The sequence below is a fragment of the Cetorhinus maximus genome, chromosome 24, assembly GCF_964194155.1.
Source record: "Cetorhinus maximus chromosome 24, sCetMax3.hap1.1, whole genome shotgun sequence".
Taxonomy (NCBI): Eukaryota; Metazoa; Chordata; class Chondrichthyes; order Lamniformes; family Cetorhinidae; genus Cetorhinus; species Cetorhinus maximus.
The window spans coordinates 33458355-33478536 of NC_135902.1; the positions used below are offsets into that span (position 1 = coordinate 33458355).

Genomic DNA, 20182 nt, shown 5'->3' on the forward strand with positions numbered 1-20182 from the left:
TGAAGGGAATCTGTGCAGAAACTACAACCCCTTTTGTGGCACTAGCTGCCGTATTCTGTAAGTAAAGAGTTTAAATGTCCCAAAGCTGCTTTGAAAAGCTACAGAGAGAAGGTGGGTGAGGTATGGGTGGCATTTGGGTAAGGCAGTATGTGGGTCAGTGGGAGTAGATGGGTCAGGAGGGGTACGTGCCGGGGGCTAGTCAGGTTGGGTCATGGGGAGCTGGGCGGTGGGGTTGGGAAGAGAGTGGGTAGTCAGGGCAGGGGTGGTCAAGTGGGTGGGGCAGTTGTCTGGAGGTGGGGGTGGGGTAGCACGGTCAGTGTGAGTGACTGGGAGGAGAGTTGTATAATTACCCAGGAATTTGACTAGGATTTTCCTGGGTAACTATCCAGGTAAGTAAGTCGGAACCGTCCGAAGCCTCCAACTCTAACTTGGAATTGGAGACGTTTCGGAGGGTCCCGGGGAGCAGGGAAATTGCCCATTGTAAGTTCAGATTTCCCGGGCAATTCCCACAGAGTCAGTGCGTTGGGATTTCTGAGAAGCGCCCATAGTGCGGCTTCCCGGGTAGGTCCAGTCTCTGATGATCTGGGAGATCTGGGTCAATGTGTTCAGATTACATAAAATCCATAAAAACAGGCTGTGATCTGGATGTTTTTAAAACCTCCCCTTACTCTTTTTGTGTTGTTCCTCTGTAGCAATCATGGTTGTCTCTAGACACTGTCATCGTTATTCTAGAACGAGCTTATTATCCGTTCAGAGAGTAGGACAGAGTAATTTTCTCCCAATGTAGCACTCCCTCTAGTTGTTTGAACTGATAAAATTCATTCCTGTTGAGCAGTTATGCAGTGTTAGATTGGGGAAGTGACCTGAACATTGAACCTTTTTGATTAAGATCCTGCCACTACCACTGGAGCTACCAGGAGCCTCAAAACATAACATTTGACACATCAGTGTAGAACAGCATGATATTGAAAGTAGCCCCACACTTGTATACTCTACCACAATGGAGTGTGTCATCTACAATCAATTAGACTTCCCATGTAGTATGACATTTCTTTAAAAGTTGTTTGATTTTTCTCAGAAACTTGGAACAGGTCAATAAATATTTGTACACCATTTTCAGATTTTTCTCCTTTTTCTCCCTTTCCTTTTCTGAAGATAGTGGCAATTGTGATTCTGAGTGGCAACAGCAGCCCTCTCTGTCCAAGTGATCGTCCTTTGGGTTTGAGGCTAGACAAGTGTTTGGTGGCTGTTTAGTTGCGACACAACTGAAACCTATTCTGTCCTCATTCAAAGTCTTTCCCCCTCACTTGTGGACACACATACAGGTGTTTTTCACGCTAGAGCTGAGGCAGTAAGTTTTAGAAAGCTTTATGCTCATAAGGGCATTGTCCTGTTCTCACACAAAACTAACATTTTGCGAAGCTTTGCAGCAAGAGTTATTGAGTCAACATTAGAATCAGGAACTCTTGATTTTTAACCCTCCGTATCCCACAGATACTGAGTCTAATGATGAAATTCATTGCTATCCCTCCTGAGATCAGTTACCTCAGCATCGAACAAGGGGTACACTTGGTCCGTATGATTTATTAACACAACACAATGAATTTACCCACGAATCCAATCTGGAAACTCTATATTTTCACGCAAAATGTGATTTCTGTCTGTAATTGTTCTATCTGTACTACTGGTGCCTGGTTACACACCTTAAGCCCAACCGAGATGTTCAAATTTTTGTCAGAACAACTTGAACCCAAGGAGTTGATGATTGATTGATTGTTTTTTTTTTAATAGTCTTTTGATTAGTGTGTGGAAAAATTGAATTGCTACTTATTCATTCTTTACTCTTCATTAAGGACATTGGAGGAAGCTGCTTCAGTGCCTGTTGTTTATGCAACTGCATATTATGCACTGGTGGTGAGAGGTCGCATTAAGAAGGGCGAGAGTGTACTTATCCATTCAGGGTCTGGTGGTGTTGGGCAGGCTGCCATTTCCATTGCCCTCAGTTTGGGATGTCATGTCTTTGCTACTGTCGGTAGGTGAAATGAGATTCTTTTTGGTTTCAAAGTGGTTTGATTATTAGGCAATAATATTTTTTCAAAGATATACTTTTTTCATAAAATTTGTAAAAGTACATTACAAAACATTTCAACTTGAAAATTATGGAAGGTGCAATAAAATTTGACTTGGCTCCAAACAACATGCTCCACTCTTTGATACCTCTATACAATTGTAATACTCCTAATATTTACAATATACGATCTGTGTCAGGCATACAGCCTAAATGTAAAAAGGTTTCACATTGAAAAATTACAGAAAGTATAATAGAATTCAGTTTTTCTCCATACAGCATGCTCCTCTCTGAGGTGCCTATTATAAGTCAATAATATTAAGCAAGAATAAATGCATCTTTTGACTTTGTGTATCCACGTATTGATATGATGTGCTGGCTAATAATCAAAGACACATCTTTAGATAAATCTTGCTCATTACATTTTGGCAGGGTACATGCGGGTGATTGTTGATTACCAGCTTGGGAACAAACAAAATAAAAAATTTTGATGATTACTCTCAATTATTTATTTAATCTGGCTTTTTAACATGGCACAGGACCAATCAAAATTCTTTTTAATGAATGCTGTGTACTGTGGATGTGGCTGTATGTTAGGATTTCTGGTGTTTCCCACTGCCTGCTGAAGAAGACCAGTAATTGCTCTGTGACACATATACCTTTACGCTTTTCAGTTAAGATTACAATTTTGCACAATTTACATCAAATATTCAGAACGTTAATGACACATTAGGGATGGGGTTTTTGTATATAGAAAAACATCAATAAAGAAGTATTCGCAGGGCTACTTAATATATGTAGGATGACCGATTTAAAATTGTTTCAATAGGGCAATGACTGACCAGTTATCTAATTTACTCCCTATAGGTTCCATAGAGAAGCGCGGATACCTTCAGCAACGCTTCCCACAGCTGAATGATGAATCTTTTGCAAATTCTAGAGACACTTCCTTTGAGCAGCATGTGCTGCGAGTGACTGGTGGCAAAGGTGAGCTCTTGAGTAGTTGTTTAACTAGAATAGCTGCATAATAAATAGTCCAGTACCGTAGTGATGAGCGAGCTTGCTAGCATCACAATCCAGAGAATGTTGGTTAAAGTCAGTGGCCTGTCTAGCACTTTATTTGCCTACTTTAGGGAAATTCACATGATGTTTAAATGGCCTAGAGTAATAGGTTCATGTACATTAGAACATTTTCAATATAGACTAGATCTGTCATCATCATAACCCCACTACTAACAGAAGGTGCGTAATTGTAGAGTCGTTTCTAATCGTCCTGAAGGAGAGAAAAAGAGAATCTAACCTGAGTGCCTGTGGTCTTGGTTGGTGAGCTGAAATGTGGTTTAGCACTCTGCTCTTTTGGAGCTGAATGACCCAACGGAGGAAGTTTTGACTCCTTCTAATCTTCGGGAGTAGATAATGCTGCCACCCTTTTTATTTCAATGGCTTGGAAGAAAACCTCAAGTGGATCATTTATCAGGAAAACTGGTGGCTCAATTTTACTTGTGAATCTTCCAAAGCACAAATAAAGCATTATTTACTTCAGCTAAAGCCTTCCATTTTAAAACAGTGAAATTCTGTGGGAGTTGCTGGCAGATACAAGACTCTGCTACTGCCTCAAGCTGAAACTTTTCCTGTGGAATTGATTTTTAAGAATATCTGTTATGGATTTTACCAACTGGGACATTTTACTTTTTGAGCAGATTTTACATTTTTCCCTCCAAACAATCTGATTTGCACTTGCTCCAATAGATAGTAGCAGTAGTTTAAGACGGATATTACCAAACCCAAACAATTTTTGTTCCCCAGGATTTTTTTTTTGTGCAGTATTTAACATTGTTAAAACACAAACAATAGGAGTTTCTATTTATGACAGTTAAGATTACCAGGAAAAAACGGAATCAGCAAAGTATATTCCTATTTGTTGCGGAGGGATCTGAACCATTTGTTTATTTTTCTTGCCTGAGCCAAATGATGAAAAATGAACTATAAACTAAGTGACCAGCTTTACTAGTGTACAAGTATCTTACAGCCTGAATTATTCCCGTGTCGGGCGGGTTCGGTGGGAGCGGGTGAGGGCAGTCGTGGAGCCGCCCGCGATCAGCTCTGCACCGCCCTTTTACGAAGGGTGGGTCAATTAAGGCCCAGCGTAATACGTGAGCAGTATCGCTGAGCACTACCTGTGTGGGTGGAGGAGGGAGAGTCGGGTCCAGTGCTCTTTTGCACATGGGTCTAATCTCCCTAATTATCAGCGGGTGTGCAGCTGACTCCAGCGCGCGCCTGCCGAACAAAACAGTGCGAAGATGTTGGGATGAACACATGACATCATCGCGCATCATTTTACGTGCTGGCGTGTTGGGCCCTACCCCGCATGCCGACTGTAAAATCCTGGCCAATGTGACTTATTCATACACCAATGCCCCCTAACTGTGAAGGGGAACTGTCTAGTTGTTTTGGTGGGGATTGATGTTTGCAATATAAAATAATAGAAGCACCTGGTGAGAGGCTGGTAGACACACATGAAGTAATTGCCATTCAAAGGGTAGCCTGTGTTTATTTAATAAGGTCAGAGCTTTCTCTCTCTTCAGGTAGCATGCCTTAAGAGGGCGTTGGCAACCATGGAATTCCATGTCTTGGTCCATGGTTATGCTTGGCAAGTTACTGCAGTGGTTTGCCGTTGCATTCTGCAAGTGGCTGACCGGGAATCTCTCTCTGTCTTACCGCCTGTCACAGGCATATACTGGAAGGATTTACAAGTTGATACTCAACCTGTTTGGCCACATTATGAACGCACCTTCCTTGGCCATCAAGTCTCAGAGTGGGATTTGAACCTGGAGCTCCTGGCTCAGAGGCAGGGATGCTACCCACTGTGCCACAAGACCTCCCCAAGGTCAGAGTCAGAAGTGGGAAATCATTATCCAATTGGTGGCCCCTACCTGAGAGTCTTGGTGTCTACAATGGTTTTCATAAGGGATTTATATTAATCGTAATTCCCTAGATCAAAGAAATGGAAAGCAACTGGTAATCAAGGGATATGTTTCAGATCAAAGGACAGGTTTGGAAATTGAAATTAATTAGTTGGAATCCCTATCTGGGACATCCCAGGTATGCCACATTGCCGTGGGAATAGGTTGCAGGGAGATGCTCTTTTGTTTTGGGTTTATCTGTGTGATGTTTCACAGAAAACAGGCAACTTGCGTCTGGAGCTGAAACAGCTCGGAAACAAGCAGAGAGAGAAAGCTACCAGAAGCCAAGCGCTATCAGAAACAAGGGTGTTTTTTGATTTTGGAATTACTGAGCAGGAAAGCAGTAAGGCCCATGCTTGAGGTGGGGTGTTCACAATTGTAAAGAGAGTTGGAGGGTCGCTTAGCTGAATGTTAATGGAAGGACCCCCAAGAAATCTCATACCTCAGAGAATAGCAGGAACACTGAGTAGAATCAAAGTGAATTCCCGAGAGCTGTGGCACACTTAGGTTTGGTGCTAGCAGACGTGAAGGAACACACAAATCCTGTAAGGTATAGAGTAACTTTTGGGCATAAATAAAAGTAGAATAGGAAGTGTCGCATTGAGATTGTCAGGCTAAAAGAATAAGCATTTACGAAATAGTGTTGTCAGTAATAACTTGTTTAACTCTTGTACAGTGAAGACTTTTGTATAAAACATGAAATTTTGAGGTGTAATTTCTTTCAGTTAATAACTGGGAGTTTGAATTCATTTTTAGATGTTATTGGTCTCCCTCGAGAACAAAACTATTGGAAAAATGTAAAACAGGCTTCAGAACAGGATTTAAAGACTTTGACCAATTAAAAACTGTTGCAGAGTTAGATTAAAACGTAATAGGTCATGAAGTTCAGAGGTTCATTAAGGAGATGACATGGGATCAGTGAGCTGGCACATTCACAAAGGCATACAATTACTTAAAAATAACTCTATATCTGAAAATAGATCCTTTTGAGGTGGTTGTTTCAAGATATGTACCAGAGGCTTTGACGGTCCACAAAGTAATTAGAATTTTGATCCTGTGAAAATTGTTTTGGCTTCATATAAGATTGTGGGGCTTCGTAAGGCTCACTTCAATCTAGACAAACCCCTTTGGAACTATGCTTGAAAAGGACAAATGAACATTAAAGTGTCTTCTTTCTTTAATGACAAGTTAAGATTGTCATGATGAAACGTGTCCAGGTAACTCATGGCTCAGAAATCTGATTCCAAGCTGTGGTGGGTATATGTGGAAAAACTGTTGCGGGGAGGAAGGATTCTGGCCTATATTAAGCTGTCGCTGAGTATCTTGAAGGTGGAATCAGCTTCATAGTATGCGAGTCTCTTTGGCAAAGCTTCTCATGGGAGGATTTGGATTAAAGTGGATAATGAGGAAACATGCTAGATGGCAATGAACTTGGATGTTTAGAATGTCAAATTGCCAGACATGATGCTGGTCCCTGTGTTGGTCCTTCCACCTCCCTAAAGCCATAGGTGCTCTTTATAACAGATGAGAAAACTAGAGGCCTGAGGATGATGGCTGCACCTCCACCTGGTAGAACTACTGCTTAATGGGAAAAGTGTCCACGCTGTGTTGAGTTAACAATGGGCTTCTATGTCTTATAGTGATTGCTGCCATGAGGACCTCTTTGGTATCTTTTCACAAACAGCACTTAATGTGGTAGAATAATTTTCCCCTAAACATTGTTAGTTAATCTTAACTGTGTGATGCCATTGCCTACAGGAGTGGACCTGGTGCTGAATTCATTAGCTGAAGAGAAGCTGCAGGCCAGTCTGCGTTGCCTGGCTAGGCATGGGCGCTTCCTTGAGATTGGCAAATATGACCTTTCTAATAACAATCCACTCGGTAAGCATGCCACAGTAAGAGTCAATTGTGTAACTACCAATAAAAACCGTGGTCTCCAAACTGTTACTAGCTTTCTGTATGTTTACATTTAAAATCATTTTAATCTGTGACTGATTGAGCTAAAATTTCCAATCTTTAGCATCTCTTTCTATACACTATGTTTTAGTCATGTGCTCAATGTTAGAAGTGCTTTGTGATGAATATACATGGTTTTCAGGCATGGCTGTCTTCCTGAAGAATATTGCATTCCATGGAATCCTGCTGGACGCCCTGTTTGATGAAGGAAACAAGGAGTGGGAGGAAGTATCCGAGCTCCTGAAGGAAGGAATACGCAGCGGTGTGGTCAAACCACTGAAGACCACGGTGTTCAACCGAGATGATGTGGAATCTGCTTTTCGTTTCATGGCACAGGGCAAACACATTGGAAAAGTTATTCTGAAGGTGAGGGCAGAAAAACATTTGGTCGTAGTTGCTTTTTCACTTCTGAAGGAAGGTCCACCCGAGCAAGCTGCTTTCAACTGGGAGGATAAGCAGATTAGAAAGTTGGCCTGGGTTTGAAGGGCTGTCAACAACCATTGCAATGAGTCATAGTCTGGATCCACCTCCGACTTGAGACAGCGCCTGCTGATCACCCCACCCAACAACCAAGCCAAGACCGCAGCTTTTTGCTTTTATCTAATTGATATAACTAATTGTGGGTGACTTGTAGCTAAAGAATTGGGTGTGGGACAAATCCAGGTACTGAATCTGGAAAGACAGGTTTGTAAAGCAAATGTTTTAATCTTTTAAGTGTGTACTTGAGTGTGTACTTTGCAGCTTTCAAAGGCACCGTTCGCAAATACCTACTGCCATACCTCGAGAAAATGATAACATCAAGAAACATATTGGGCTGGATTTTACGCTTCCTCATCAGCAGGTTTGAAGGCAGGAGAGGCATGTAAAATCCAGCCCACAACCTGCCCACCACCCATCCGCCTGCTGGACCTGTCTGAAATTTTACAGGGGGCAGGGAAGGTGCCCTTAGGCCGATTTAGGCCTTTAAATGGCCGTTAATTGGCTATTTAAGGGGCTCAGCCCTGCCACCGGTATTTTACCATCAGCTCCATGCCATGTGTGAAGCCTGGCAGCTTTGCTGTGAGGCAGGTTTTGGGAAGGGTGGGGGAACCTTCATTAGAAGCCCCCTGGCCCAGCGGAAGCACTCCCTTCCCCCTGCCCCTTCCCCCAACATCACCGCCCCCCCCCCCCACCCCGCCCCCCACACCCACTTAAACATCCCCTCCCATGGCCTCTGGAACCCTGTCTCCACCTCCCACCACTCATTCCCCTCACTGAGACCCTCCAGCGTGAACTTATTTGGGCTGCTCAGTGTGGTGGGACTGACTGTAGTCCCAACCTTGGCCACCACTCCTGGCTGGCATTGCTGGGACTCCAGCGCCGTATAGCCATCCAATTAGCTGGCAAGTCTCTAAGTCAAGACTTCCTTCTGAGATAGGGGTGAAAGTCTCTCCTTAAAACGCTTAATGCTGCTCCCAGTTCCAGTTTTAAATTACTGCAGGGCAGCCATCGGGACTGTGGATGGGCTCACCCCCTCCCCCACCCCCACCCTCCCGATTTTTTTAGCCAGGATGTGGGGAAAACGACACTCTGTCAAGTTCAGGCCATTGTGCCATCAGAAAAACGACTCAACATCTCGGATAATTATAGGGTCATTTGCAACTCATTTATTTCTTATAATGAAAAATTAATACTGTTTTAGTACAGAATTGCTGCTTTGGTAGCGCTAATCTCAATTTAGATTCCAGTGAACTTAACTAAAGAACAGAAGCTAAACAGTGTTACAGCAGCCAGTATTCGAATGCAAATGCTGAGTGTTGTAAGATGGTGTCACCAAGCTCAAGGAATCACAGAATTTTAACAGCACAGAAGGAGGCCATTTGGCCCATCATGTCTGCACTGGCTCTCCAAATGAGCATTATGGCCTGGTGCCATTGCCCTGCCTTTTCCCCCATACCCCTCCACAGTGTAAGTTCAGAATTGAAGGAAAATGTAGAAAGTGGTAGTTTTAGTCCCCATCCTGATCACAGATTAGTTTTAGTTGGAAATGCTCACATGAGTATTTCCATGTAACAGTGGGTTCTCCATTAGAAATCCACAGAGCGATTACTGAAGAGGAGTCAGGTGAGCGAGGAAAATACCCATCTGCTACTGAATACTTCGGACTTCAGTGTTTCCCATTTGGCTTTCAAGGCTGGAAAGAATCTTGTTGTAGTTGGGTTGCCCCGTGGATGTCTACTGCCTGCTCTTAAAAATTATGATAATACCAGGAATGAAAAACTGGTTACAAGGAAAGTCTGAAGAGAGAGAGAGAGAGAGAGAACTCTGACCTTTATTTAATAAACACAGTCAAAACCAAGACACAGAGCTTTTCTTTACTGAGAAGGTTTATTTACTTTGTTCAGTCTCATAGCTCTCCTCTCACACCCAGTGTCTCAGCCGTCCCCTATTTATTTGTGTTCAGAGTACTTAATTAAACAATGCTCTTCACCTGTGTATCCTAACAATATCATTAACATACCATTAACAATTGATACATCCAGGGTTACATTAGTAAGAATTACTTCCAGGAATTAACTTCCTTGGACACAACAGGCCTGACTTAACATTTATTTGCCAACAGATGATGCTTGTGCTGCCTTTTTCATGTTCTGCATTAGTAAAGTGAATAGTAATATTTTCCACCCTCTGCTACCAGGGATGGGAATATTAGCATCACTGGTCATCCAAAGTGATTATAAGGATGTGATCATCTGATGTGCCCCCTGTGTGTTTTCCAGTTTCAATTAGAGGGGTAGATGAATTAAGAGGTTTTGAAAATATGAAGGGTTTTGATAAGAAACATGGAAGCCTCCTTCGTGTCAGTGACGAGGAATCATCAATTTAAAAGTTGGGGCCCAAGGTGTTGGGTCTCAAAGAATATTAAGATCGTTAATAGTTCCTGTGGGATAAGTGATTTAAAATGCATTTTGATATTAAATAGTTAAACATATTGTTTTAATATTTACAGTTTTCTGCTGCCTGACTTTCTTTTTAAAATTCATCATAAAGGAAATGAACAGTGGAACCTGCCAGTTAAATTGTAGCCAATCTGCATGATCCTTGGCCAATGTTTTGCAATTTCAGGAATGCATTGTCATTCCGAAGAACAAAATAAAACCAACCTCTCACAAATATACACCTAGGGCAGAATTTTGCCCTCCTCGTACGGGCTCGGCGGGGGCGAGCAGGAGCGGACGGGAAGCTGACCGCCGCCAGCGATCAGGGTCCGAACGTGATTTCGTGCTGACCGGCCAATTAAGGCCAGCCCAGTGTGAAATGCGCGCTGCAGCGCTCAGCACTGCCTGTGTGTGGGGGGGAGGAGGGCGTTCGCGCAGGTGGACGCAGGAAAAGCTCCCTGAGGCACACAACTGACCCAGGGAGATGAAGATTTTGAACAATGAAAATAAAGGTTTAAAAAATGTTTATAACATGCCCCCGCGTGACTCTGTCACATGAAATTGGTTTGAAAAGCTTTTTTTTAAATCACTGAACGAAAACTCATCCCGCCTGTGGATGAGGTTTCACAAAAAATCCAAAGACTGCCTGGCCTTTTCGCCTGCAGCAAAGAATTTAATTCAGTTGGCATTTTAATGGCCTTAATAGGTCTGTTAATTGTCAGTGGGTGCTCTGCCAACTCTCGCACGCGCCTGCTGACCAAAATGTCGTGCGAGTGCGTGATCATTTCAGGACGCTCGCCCGACATCATCACACATCATTTTATGCTCGTTCGGGTCGGGCACGCGCCCAACCAACGAGTGAAAAATTCTGGCCGTAGATAATTGAGAAACATCATCAGGTTTGGCATTGTCCATGAAGTTGGGCGAGTTGACATCTTTTATCATCTAGACAGCGCAACCTTTATGCCTACCTTCCCAAGCCACCGATATTACTCACTCCTGAGAGCAATAAAGGAAACCCCCTGGTCAATTTCGGGAAGAGTGTTGGGAAGTTCCTCCCCGACTCTTTCAAACAGACAAACCTCCAGGAGACTGATGTGTCACGCATCTGTTTTCTTAGGAATGTAGGATTATCCAGGACAGAAAATGACCATGCCCATCCATCATCAAATCAGAAATATCACAGATTTCCTTCTTCATTTTGTCCCTTACTTTTTAATAGCCCTGCTTGTCAAATGTTTATCCATCAATTTCTTGAAATATACAACTACTGAGGTGGCTTTTCTGCATGTTTACCACCTGTGTGAAGTGATTAAAAGGCTACCCAAAAGATGGGTTTTGGGGAAGGTCTTACATGAAGAAGAGGAGGTAAAAGCCATCTTGCCTACTGTTTATCCTATTATGTCTCTATAGACAGTTCATTGTTCTTTGCTTTATTTTCCCAACATGGATTTCAGCTGTTCAAGAAGACAGGTCACCACCACCTTCTCAAGGGCAACTAGGGATGGGCAATAAATGCTGGCCTAGCCAGCAACGCCCACATTCCATGAAGGAATAAAAAAAAACTCTTGTCAGTCCCGCAAATCTATATTTTGGCGCCTTTTCTCTTTTTTTATAAACTGATACCAGATTTTCCTTTCCAAGTTCATGAAAAACTTCTCCATATTTAGTGATTGCGTTTAAGATATCCATTAGGAAATGACCAATTTAATTTGACGTTCCTTCTTGAGCCCATCAAGTTGGGTGTCTTGGTCTCCTTTGCAGTCTTATTCTACCTTCCTTGTGAGCAATTTCTATATCTCCCATCTTTTCCTCTTATCTTTTAAGTTGCCACTTTTGAATGGGTGTGAATCTCTGCAGATTAATTTGTAAATACTAACAAGTAAGTCAGTAGTGACATCTTCCGCTCCTTGATTATTCTCATCTTCCCCTTGGTTACCTATGTTCCTCAACTATATTTATAGAACTGTTCGTTTCCCATATTTTTTGCTAATCACATTCTTATTATTTTCTCTCATTATCCCTTGCTTGTGGTTTTTTTATAATCCTTTACTTCTCCTGCTGCCCATATTGCTATCCAACCTCCTTTTACTGTGCTTTTACATAATCAAATATATTGTTCTACCATCCCACATCAAAGCAGCCTGTAAGCAAACCAGCTTCTCTGTCAGAAGACACAAAAGTTTCAGCCCCTGCTTGGCTCAGCGCTTGAAGCCAGTAGCCTCAGGTAGATGAGCTTCATTTGCCATTCGCTGGGTGGTGAGGTGAAATTTGGAAGAGGGAGACCGAAAGGAGGGAAACGATTTTTACTGTCCCCATTGCCCTCTTGGGATTTCCCCTTGTGCTGGCTGATGGTGATGCTATTTTAATGATGATGTTGGTGGATAGGTGTAAATGATAGTCACATCACATCTAAAGTAACGTCATTGCATGTCACCAAACAGGTTCGAGAGGAGGAAGGCAAATTCCCTTCTGCAAACTCAGAACAGCTCACCATCGCTGCAGTGCCCCGTACTGCATGTCCAGCAGCAAAGTCTTACATCATCACAGGAGGTCTCGGAGGCTTTGGTTTGGAGCTGGCAAATTGGCTGATTGAGAGAGGTGCTCAGAAACTGGTTCTAACATCCCGATCTGGAATACGCAATGGTAAGTGATCAAATTTTTTGTTGATTACGGGGTCCTACTGTGCATAATAAAGGTGCTTTGCCTACTTAACAAGTCACAGTGACATGAAGTGTGTGTGTGTCTCTCTGTGCCTGCCCTTTAACTGATGGGATCCTTCTTGTAACATTTTCTAGCACTGCCCATTGGCTAAAAACAACTCGATTGTTGAATCTAGTACGGCAAAATCCTTCAAGTTGCATTCTTGAAAAAATCTTTCTTTGTTTTGACCAGTGTAAAATTATTGTAGTGTTACAGGAATTATAAGTCTGGCTTCAGTTTTCTATCAGGTGGAATAAAATCTCCATTGTGAGCTGATTTTTAGAACTAAAGAACGCAAACAATTGCCATGATGTGTGATACTGAACACTTTAGATTAATGACATGCATCATGCTTTACAATGTGTTGACTACTTGTCCTATATTATAATTGTAAAGGCCTTTCACCCAGTGGAGACACAGAATTTGGCATTAATGGAATTTGGTAGCCCATCCATGTATTCATCTACGTGAAAACTTTAGACTCACTTTTGCCTTATCACTCAAGACCTTTGAGGAAATAGTGCAGACTTGACAGTAGAGCAAATTATTAGCAGTTGTTCAATGGATTTATTTATTGGCTGCACTGCCGTGGACGGATTGATTTGTGACTTGATGATAATTTCTGCTCTGTTACAGGGTACCAGGCTAAGCGGGTACGTGAGTGGAGGGAAATGGGCATAAAAATCCTCATTTCCACCAGTGATGTTTGCTCTTTAGAGGGTACGCAGCATCTCATTGCAGAGGCCACTGGTCTTGGCCCTGTTGGTGGCATCTTCCACCTTGCTATGGTGAGTTAAGAGTACAGCTTTGTGCTGATATTAAAACAGGTTAATGTTATTAATAGAATCCAAACTGGTTGGTGAAGTCAAAATCAAGACACACAGCTTTTCGTTACTGAGAGAGTTTACTGACTTTGTTCAGGCTCATAGCTCTCCTCTCACCCATTGTCCCAGCCGTTCCCTATTTATATGTGCTCAAAGTACTTAATTAAACAATGCCCTTCACCTGTGTATCCTAACAATCTCATTAACATACTATTAATAATTGTTGCGTCCAGGATTACATTGGTAAGACCTACTTCCAGGAATTAACTCCCTTGGACACAACACGTCTTAACACTTATTTGGCAACAAATGATGCTTGTGTTGCCTTTTTCATGTTTTGAGTTACTAAAGTGAATAGTGAGTAGTAATATTTTCCACACTCTGCTACCAGGGGTGGGAATATTAGCACCACGATGGCCGTCCAAAGTGAGCATATGGATGTGATCATGTGAAGGTGCGCCCTGTGTGGTTTCCAATTTCACCTGGATTTATCTATGGTGCAAGAAATAAGATAGGAAATGAAACCCAGTTCTGTATTGTCTTTCCACCCCACAAAATGTTTTCAAAAGCACTTTATAAACTTTTCCATTTATCAAAAGTTAGCTACTTATATCTCAATCCATGATTTGAGATAGCTATTTACTAACTATTCAGCGATACAGTGGTAGAGTGATTATGTACTGGACTAGTAATCCAGAGACACAAGTTCAAATCCCACCAGGCCAGATTGGGAATTTAAATTCAATGAATTAACTAAATTTGGAATAAAAGGTTTGTTGTAAAAACTCCATCTGGTTTGCTGATTTCCTTAAGGAAAATAAATCTGTCGTCTTTACTTGCTCTAGCCTGTATGTGACTCCAAACCCACAGCAATGTGGCTGTCTCCTAACTGCCTCAGAAATGGCCTAGCAGTCTATTCAAGTTGTATTCGAGAAGGTGCCTGACCACCACCTTTTCAGGGCAGTTAAGGATAAAAGATAAATGCCAACCTTTTCTAACAATGCCCACGTCACAATAATTAATTTTTAAAAATCTCTTTCGTGGGTAATGCTAAACATCACTGAGGCAACTTTCCCTAATGCAATAAACTAAATTTAGAAAATTAAAATCTAACTACTGTACCAGTATGAAATGTGGCCATTTGACGTGGATACAGGTCCTACTTGGGGATCTGAAGTGAATCCTGCTCCATGAAATTCCACTACTTCCATTTGAATTTAGGCAAATTGGTTAAGTTCTGATGGTGACTAGATTGTGCACATGTTAGCACACTGCCCTGTCATCCCATGCCTGGAAATTTGCAGGAATCTCATTTAGCTTTTTTTTTCCTACAGGTTTTAAGAGATGGCATGTTGGAGAACCTGACTCCTGACCTCTTCAAGGATGTTAATCAGCCCAAGTACAATGGCACAATTCACCTGGACAGGCAAGTAAACAGTGAAGATATTTGGAAATGAGTTCAAATGATTATAGCAGATATTTTTTTTTGGGAAAGAAAATCTGTTCATGGGGTAGCTAGTCTCACATTCCTTGGCCTTCATAGTCAACAGAATTTGTCACGAGCCATCCTTCACAAAGAGTAACTTCTTTTAGTTAATGTTTTGTGATAACAAAAAATGGAATACTCAAACTTTAAGTGGAAAAGAGACGATGGCGGCTGTGTTCTGTAGTGTTACATATCGACGAATTTGAAAATTTAAGAAAATTCAAACTATGCCAGTACATGCAGTATCATCCATCCTAATCAATTATCCTTCTTGGAGATATTACTGTGTGATTTAAATGTACAATGAGCCTGATTAGCATTTGTACACATTTTAGTGCCTGTTTTAACTTCACTAAATCTGATTTTCATGCTAGTTTAATGCAGTCAGTAAGACTTTGTTACAATTTTCTTCTTTTAGGGTCAGTAGGGAGAAATGCACAGCGCTGGATTATTTTGTTGTCTTCTCATCTGTGAGCTGTGGCTATGGTGTTGCTGGCCAGAGTAACTATGGTTTTGCCAATTCTGCCATGGAACGTATCTGTGAGCAGAGATGCCGTGACGGCCTGGCAGGTAAGTGCATGCAACCGAAGCAAATTAGTCCAACGTTTTCCTTTGGAAATTTTCCTGACTCTGAAAGATATTGGAAGTTAGTTGGTTTAAAATTAATGCTGTGCATGATGTATGAAAAAAGTAAATGTATTGGTCTGGAATTTGCAGCCAAAATAACACCAAGTTTAATGGCGCTCACCATCATTAATGTGCGTCATTCCTAAATTTGTGGTGAGGAATGAGTTGTGAATTACCACAAGCCGCTGGGCGATTAGCCATTAGACTCACTAATTAAGTAGCTCATCCTCCGCCTCCCCATGAGTTGGATGAAGTTGCTGCATTTCCACATTAATTGCCTACTAAAACTCACGATGTAAGTTAGGGCTGGTATTTAACAACCAAAGTATATTATAATAAGATTTATGTTCCTGCACTGCCAGTCAATCTCCCCAGCCCAGAAAGGGAACAATTTAAACAGTGGTGTTGCATTCTTACAGGTAGCAAATCGTTAATGTTTTTTTAAATTTGAAATTTTAGAAGCTTTTTTCCTCTTTCTCCCTTAATCCAATCTTTCTTTCCCTCTATTTCTCTTTCTGCACCCTTGACTCTAATTCACCTTCCTTCTCTGGAATTCCACTATTCCTTCCTCAATCCTTAAATTCTATTAGTTTAGGAGATGTAGACAGTTGCTCCCCACCGCCAAGTCCACCTACAACCCCCCCCAGCAAAAAAAAATTGTTCTGGCTCTTTTTTTCCATTAAACTTTTTATTAAATTTATGTATTTTTTAGTTATTATTTGTTATTTGAAAATGGCAGTTTTCTATAAAACCTTAAAAGTCGCTAACAGAAAGCAGAATATCAACCAATTTAATATGTAACCATGTGATTATTGTCAAGCCATAGTATCATAATTCACTTGCTATTTAGTTTCCACATGCCAAGGGAAGCTTTGGGATTGAATTTCCTCACTGTTTCTGTTGGAGTAGCAATATGTAACTGGGGCAATAGTAAGAAAATTGAGCAGAAGGCAGAATGAAATGAAGGAGAACATCATAAAATAAACTGGAGACTCCTCCATGACTGCTGCAAGACGCATCAGAAGACATTTCATCACTTGAGTCTTCTCTTCTGTGTAATGCAGTCAACCTTATCTCATCTTCCTCTATATTGGAGGGAAAGGATATTCCCTCAATCCATTACCCATTCTTCGATATGACAATACAGCAGCCCTCTTTGCTTCTATAGGAACATGCCAGAAATCATCGCTTGAGTGAATAAATCAGCAGCAAATGCACCCTTTTCTGTAACCAACAGAAAATGCTGGAAATACACAGCATGTGCACCAGCGTTTGTAAATTGAGATGCTAACTTTTCTGGGATTAACATTAGAACTCGAAGAAAAGATGTCAGGAAGGAAGATAAATAATCAGCTACAGAGAATTTTGGGCATGCAACTGGAAGCCAATTTAAGTCGTAAAAATTGGTAGTTCCTTTCTAGAAGTCACCTCAGCGAGACAATTGAAAATCAGAAAAGAACAAAAGGTTGTGAAAATATCTAAGAATATTTGAGCTTTTCCTCGAACTTACAAAGAATACCTTTGATCTTTGTCTTAGGCCTAGCCATACAGTGGGGTGCCATTGGAGATGTGGGCATTATCTTGGAAACCATGGGTGATAATGACACTGTAATCGGTGGAACTTTGCCTCAGAAGATCAGCTCCTGCTTAGAGGTTTTGGACCAGTTCCTGAATCAGTCTCATTCAGTTATGTGCAGCTTTGTCCTTGCACAGAAGGCAGTAGTTAAAAAGGCTGATGGCAGTGGCCAGCGGGATCTCATTGAGGCTGTTGCCCACATACTTGGTAAGCATTATTGATATAAGTCATGTTGTAGAATGTTTTGCATGGATGATCATCCATTATTGCTCAGCCCTATGTCAGTGAACATTGATGATTTTAGATTTTGTACAATAATGTGGGACCTGTTGCTATTGATTCAATATTAAGAGGTGATTTTAACACCACATAAGTTAATGTGGTTCCATTGCTTTGCAAAACTGTGTGACTATCTATGCCCTATCTCTGGTTTGCTTACACAACAAAACAGCTGATTATAATGGTTTCTAAAGTTGAGGATTAGAGTGGTACCTGTAAAACTCATTGTTTGTAAATAATACAACAAAAACATTCCTGCTATCTGAGAAGGTGGTGTAATGGTAAGGTCGCTGGACTAATAATCTAGAGGCCCAGGCTAATGCTCTGGGGACATGGGTTCAAATCCCACCATGGCAGTTGGTGGATCCAGTGAATAAATCTGGAATATTCAAAACAAAAAGCTAGCCTTAGGAATGGTAACCATGAAACTATCATCGATTGTTGTAAAAACCCATCTGGTTCACTAATGCCCTTTAGAGAGGAAATTTGCTATTCTTACTTGGTTTGGCCTACATGTGACTCCAGATCCACAGCAATGTGGTTGACTCTTAACTGCCTTCTGAAATGGCTTAGCAAACACTCCCTTCAAGGGCAATTAGGGATGTGGGCCATGAATGAGTTTTTTAAAAATCAAAGTCACAACAAGAAAGAGCAGTCAGCTGTTTTATATCGCAGCAAGAGATAACATGATTTCATGCCATCTTGATTTAATTTACAACCTCAATGTTTCAGAAATTCTAAATTTAAAAGATGTGTAACATTTTCTTGTATTTGCTTTTTGGGCATTTTAAAATTAAAACTATGATAAGTTAAATGCACGAAACATTGTAATGGCTTTGCATCAAGATTGATCAAATTTGTTTCAATAAGCAACAATTTTTGTGTTCTTGCCAAGTTCTCCCATCCTCTCACCTCAAAAGACATTGGGGTAAAATTCAACTTTGACCTGGGCACAAAATGGGTGGTAACTGACTGCCTGCTATATACCCTGCCCAATTTTCCTTTCCATTTCCTTTAGGGAAAATCAGGCCAGATCTGTGACCTTCAGCCAATCCACTGCCTCCCATCTTGTGCCCAGCTGAAGTTGAAATTTACACACTCCAGCCCCCCCGTTTACTCCTTGTTCAAATCAAGTTCTCTGGGCACATTTGTGGCCTAAAGGCTTTACTCCTGTATAAACCCTTACAGTGATGCTGAGACCAGCTGTAGTGTCCCTGTTCAACACTGTTCTAGCTTAGATCAACTAACTCAGTACCATACTGGGGAATTGATTCTGGGACTACCTTGATCTGTACTTGTTGGATAAACCCATTGTGACATCAGGTAAATCTGACAGGAATATTTAAATGTAAATGCTATAGATAAACAGATTTATAATGAGGCATTCTATTCATGCATGAGTGTTGTATTATATTACTCATAACTACAGTCAACAAACACCATGCATGAGCTCATCAGTGGTGTGTGACATGGCTGGTGAGTCCACGCACCATAACGTATTGTGTGTGTGTTATCTGGGCAGTTTGATTTTTAGAAACACATGGCAGTCATCATTGGGAACAGAATAAAGTGAAAGTGCCTTGAAATTCCTAATCAGGGGACCAGGAATTTACTATTAACGCGAAATTATATTTGTACATCTCCCACCAGGCGATGAAAAGGAATAAAAATGAATTGGCAGAGGTTGTGTATTCTTTGGCTTGGTCTAAGGTTGTGTTTTTCCTCTCTCCTAAGGTGCACGTGACATCAATGGTTTGAACCCAGACACAACACTTGCTGACCTTGGACTGGATTCACTGATGGCAGTGGAAGTACGACAGACACTGGAGAGAGATTATGAAATTGTCATGACAATGAGAGAAATTCGGCAACTCACCATCAATAAATTACGTGAACTTGTGAATAAATCTGGCAGTACTGGAGGTAGGAATTTATAAAATATTGAAATATCCTATTCGCCAACTTTGATTTTGCTGATCTGGCAAAACTGTGACAACACGCTCTTAACAGGATCCGAGCTGGTTGGTGAATCAGAAACTAAGACACAGAGCATTTCTTTGTTGATAGAGTTTATTGACTTTGTTCAGTCTCATAGCTCTCTTTTCCACCCCTCGGTATCCCAGCCGTCCCCTATTTATATGTGCTCAAAGTACTTACTTAAACAATGCCTCTCACCTGTGTATCCTAGCAATATAACTAACACGCACACCTGTGGTATAGATATTTCTGTGCCGGCAGTGTGGTGTTGCCAAAATTTTCTATATAATGCCCAACCCTTAATTTTGAATAGTTCTACAGGCACAGGAAAGACTTGGCCAGTAACACACTTGGCTGGGAAATGCAAAGTTAGGCAACACAGCTACTCTTAATGGACAGCAGATTGCTATAAAAGGGGAAGTTGTGCTGGCAAATTAATCGTTGGTGATGGGATAGCAATAGGTAATATTTAACCTTGACTGATAAGTCAGAGATTCTGTTTCAGGAATGGCACCAAAGCAGGGTTAAAATTGAAGGGCATCCTTCAGGAAAAGCACAGTTGCCAGCTGAATGGAAGAAGGTTGCTGACTGAGTCAATGCAGTCTCTCAGCTACTTTGTACTTGGCTACAAATACCAGCAGATATACTCACAACTAAGTACAAAGAAAAGTAAACTTTCATTTATGTAGTGTTTTTCAGGACCTTGGGGGATCCCAAAGCACTTTACAGACAATGAGCAAGGGGGAGCGCAGGAACCGGAGTAGGCTTTGAGTCTGTTCTGCTATTCTATTAGATCATGGCTGAT

General features: G+C 41.4%; 1 protein-coding gene across 1 annotated transcript in view; it reads left to right on the top strand.

Annotated features, from left to right (window-relative positions):
* The window catches only part of fasn (fatty acid synthase), an 88756-nt gene that overhangs the window by 59517 nt on the left and 9057 nt on the right, over positions 1-20182 (top strand). The window contains exons 29-38 of the mRNA XM_078570973.1: positions 1854-2032; positions 2936-3055; positions 6790-6912; positions 7130-7353; positions 12350-12551; positions 13245-13396; positions 14767-14858; positions 15337-15488; positions 17083-17328; positions 19135-19323. Coding sequence (XP_078427099.1) covers positions 1854-2032; positions 2936-3055; positions 6790-6912; positions 7130-7353; positions 12350-12551; positions 13245-13396; positions 14767-14858; positions 15337-15488; positions 17083-17328; positions 19135-19323 — 1679 coding nt within the window. The remainder of the gene's footprint in view (positions 1-1853; positions 2033-2935; positions 3056-6789; positions 6913-7129; positions 7354-12349; positions 12552-13244; positions 13397-14766; positions 14859-15336; positions 15489-17082; positions 17329-19134; positions 19324-20182) is intronic.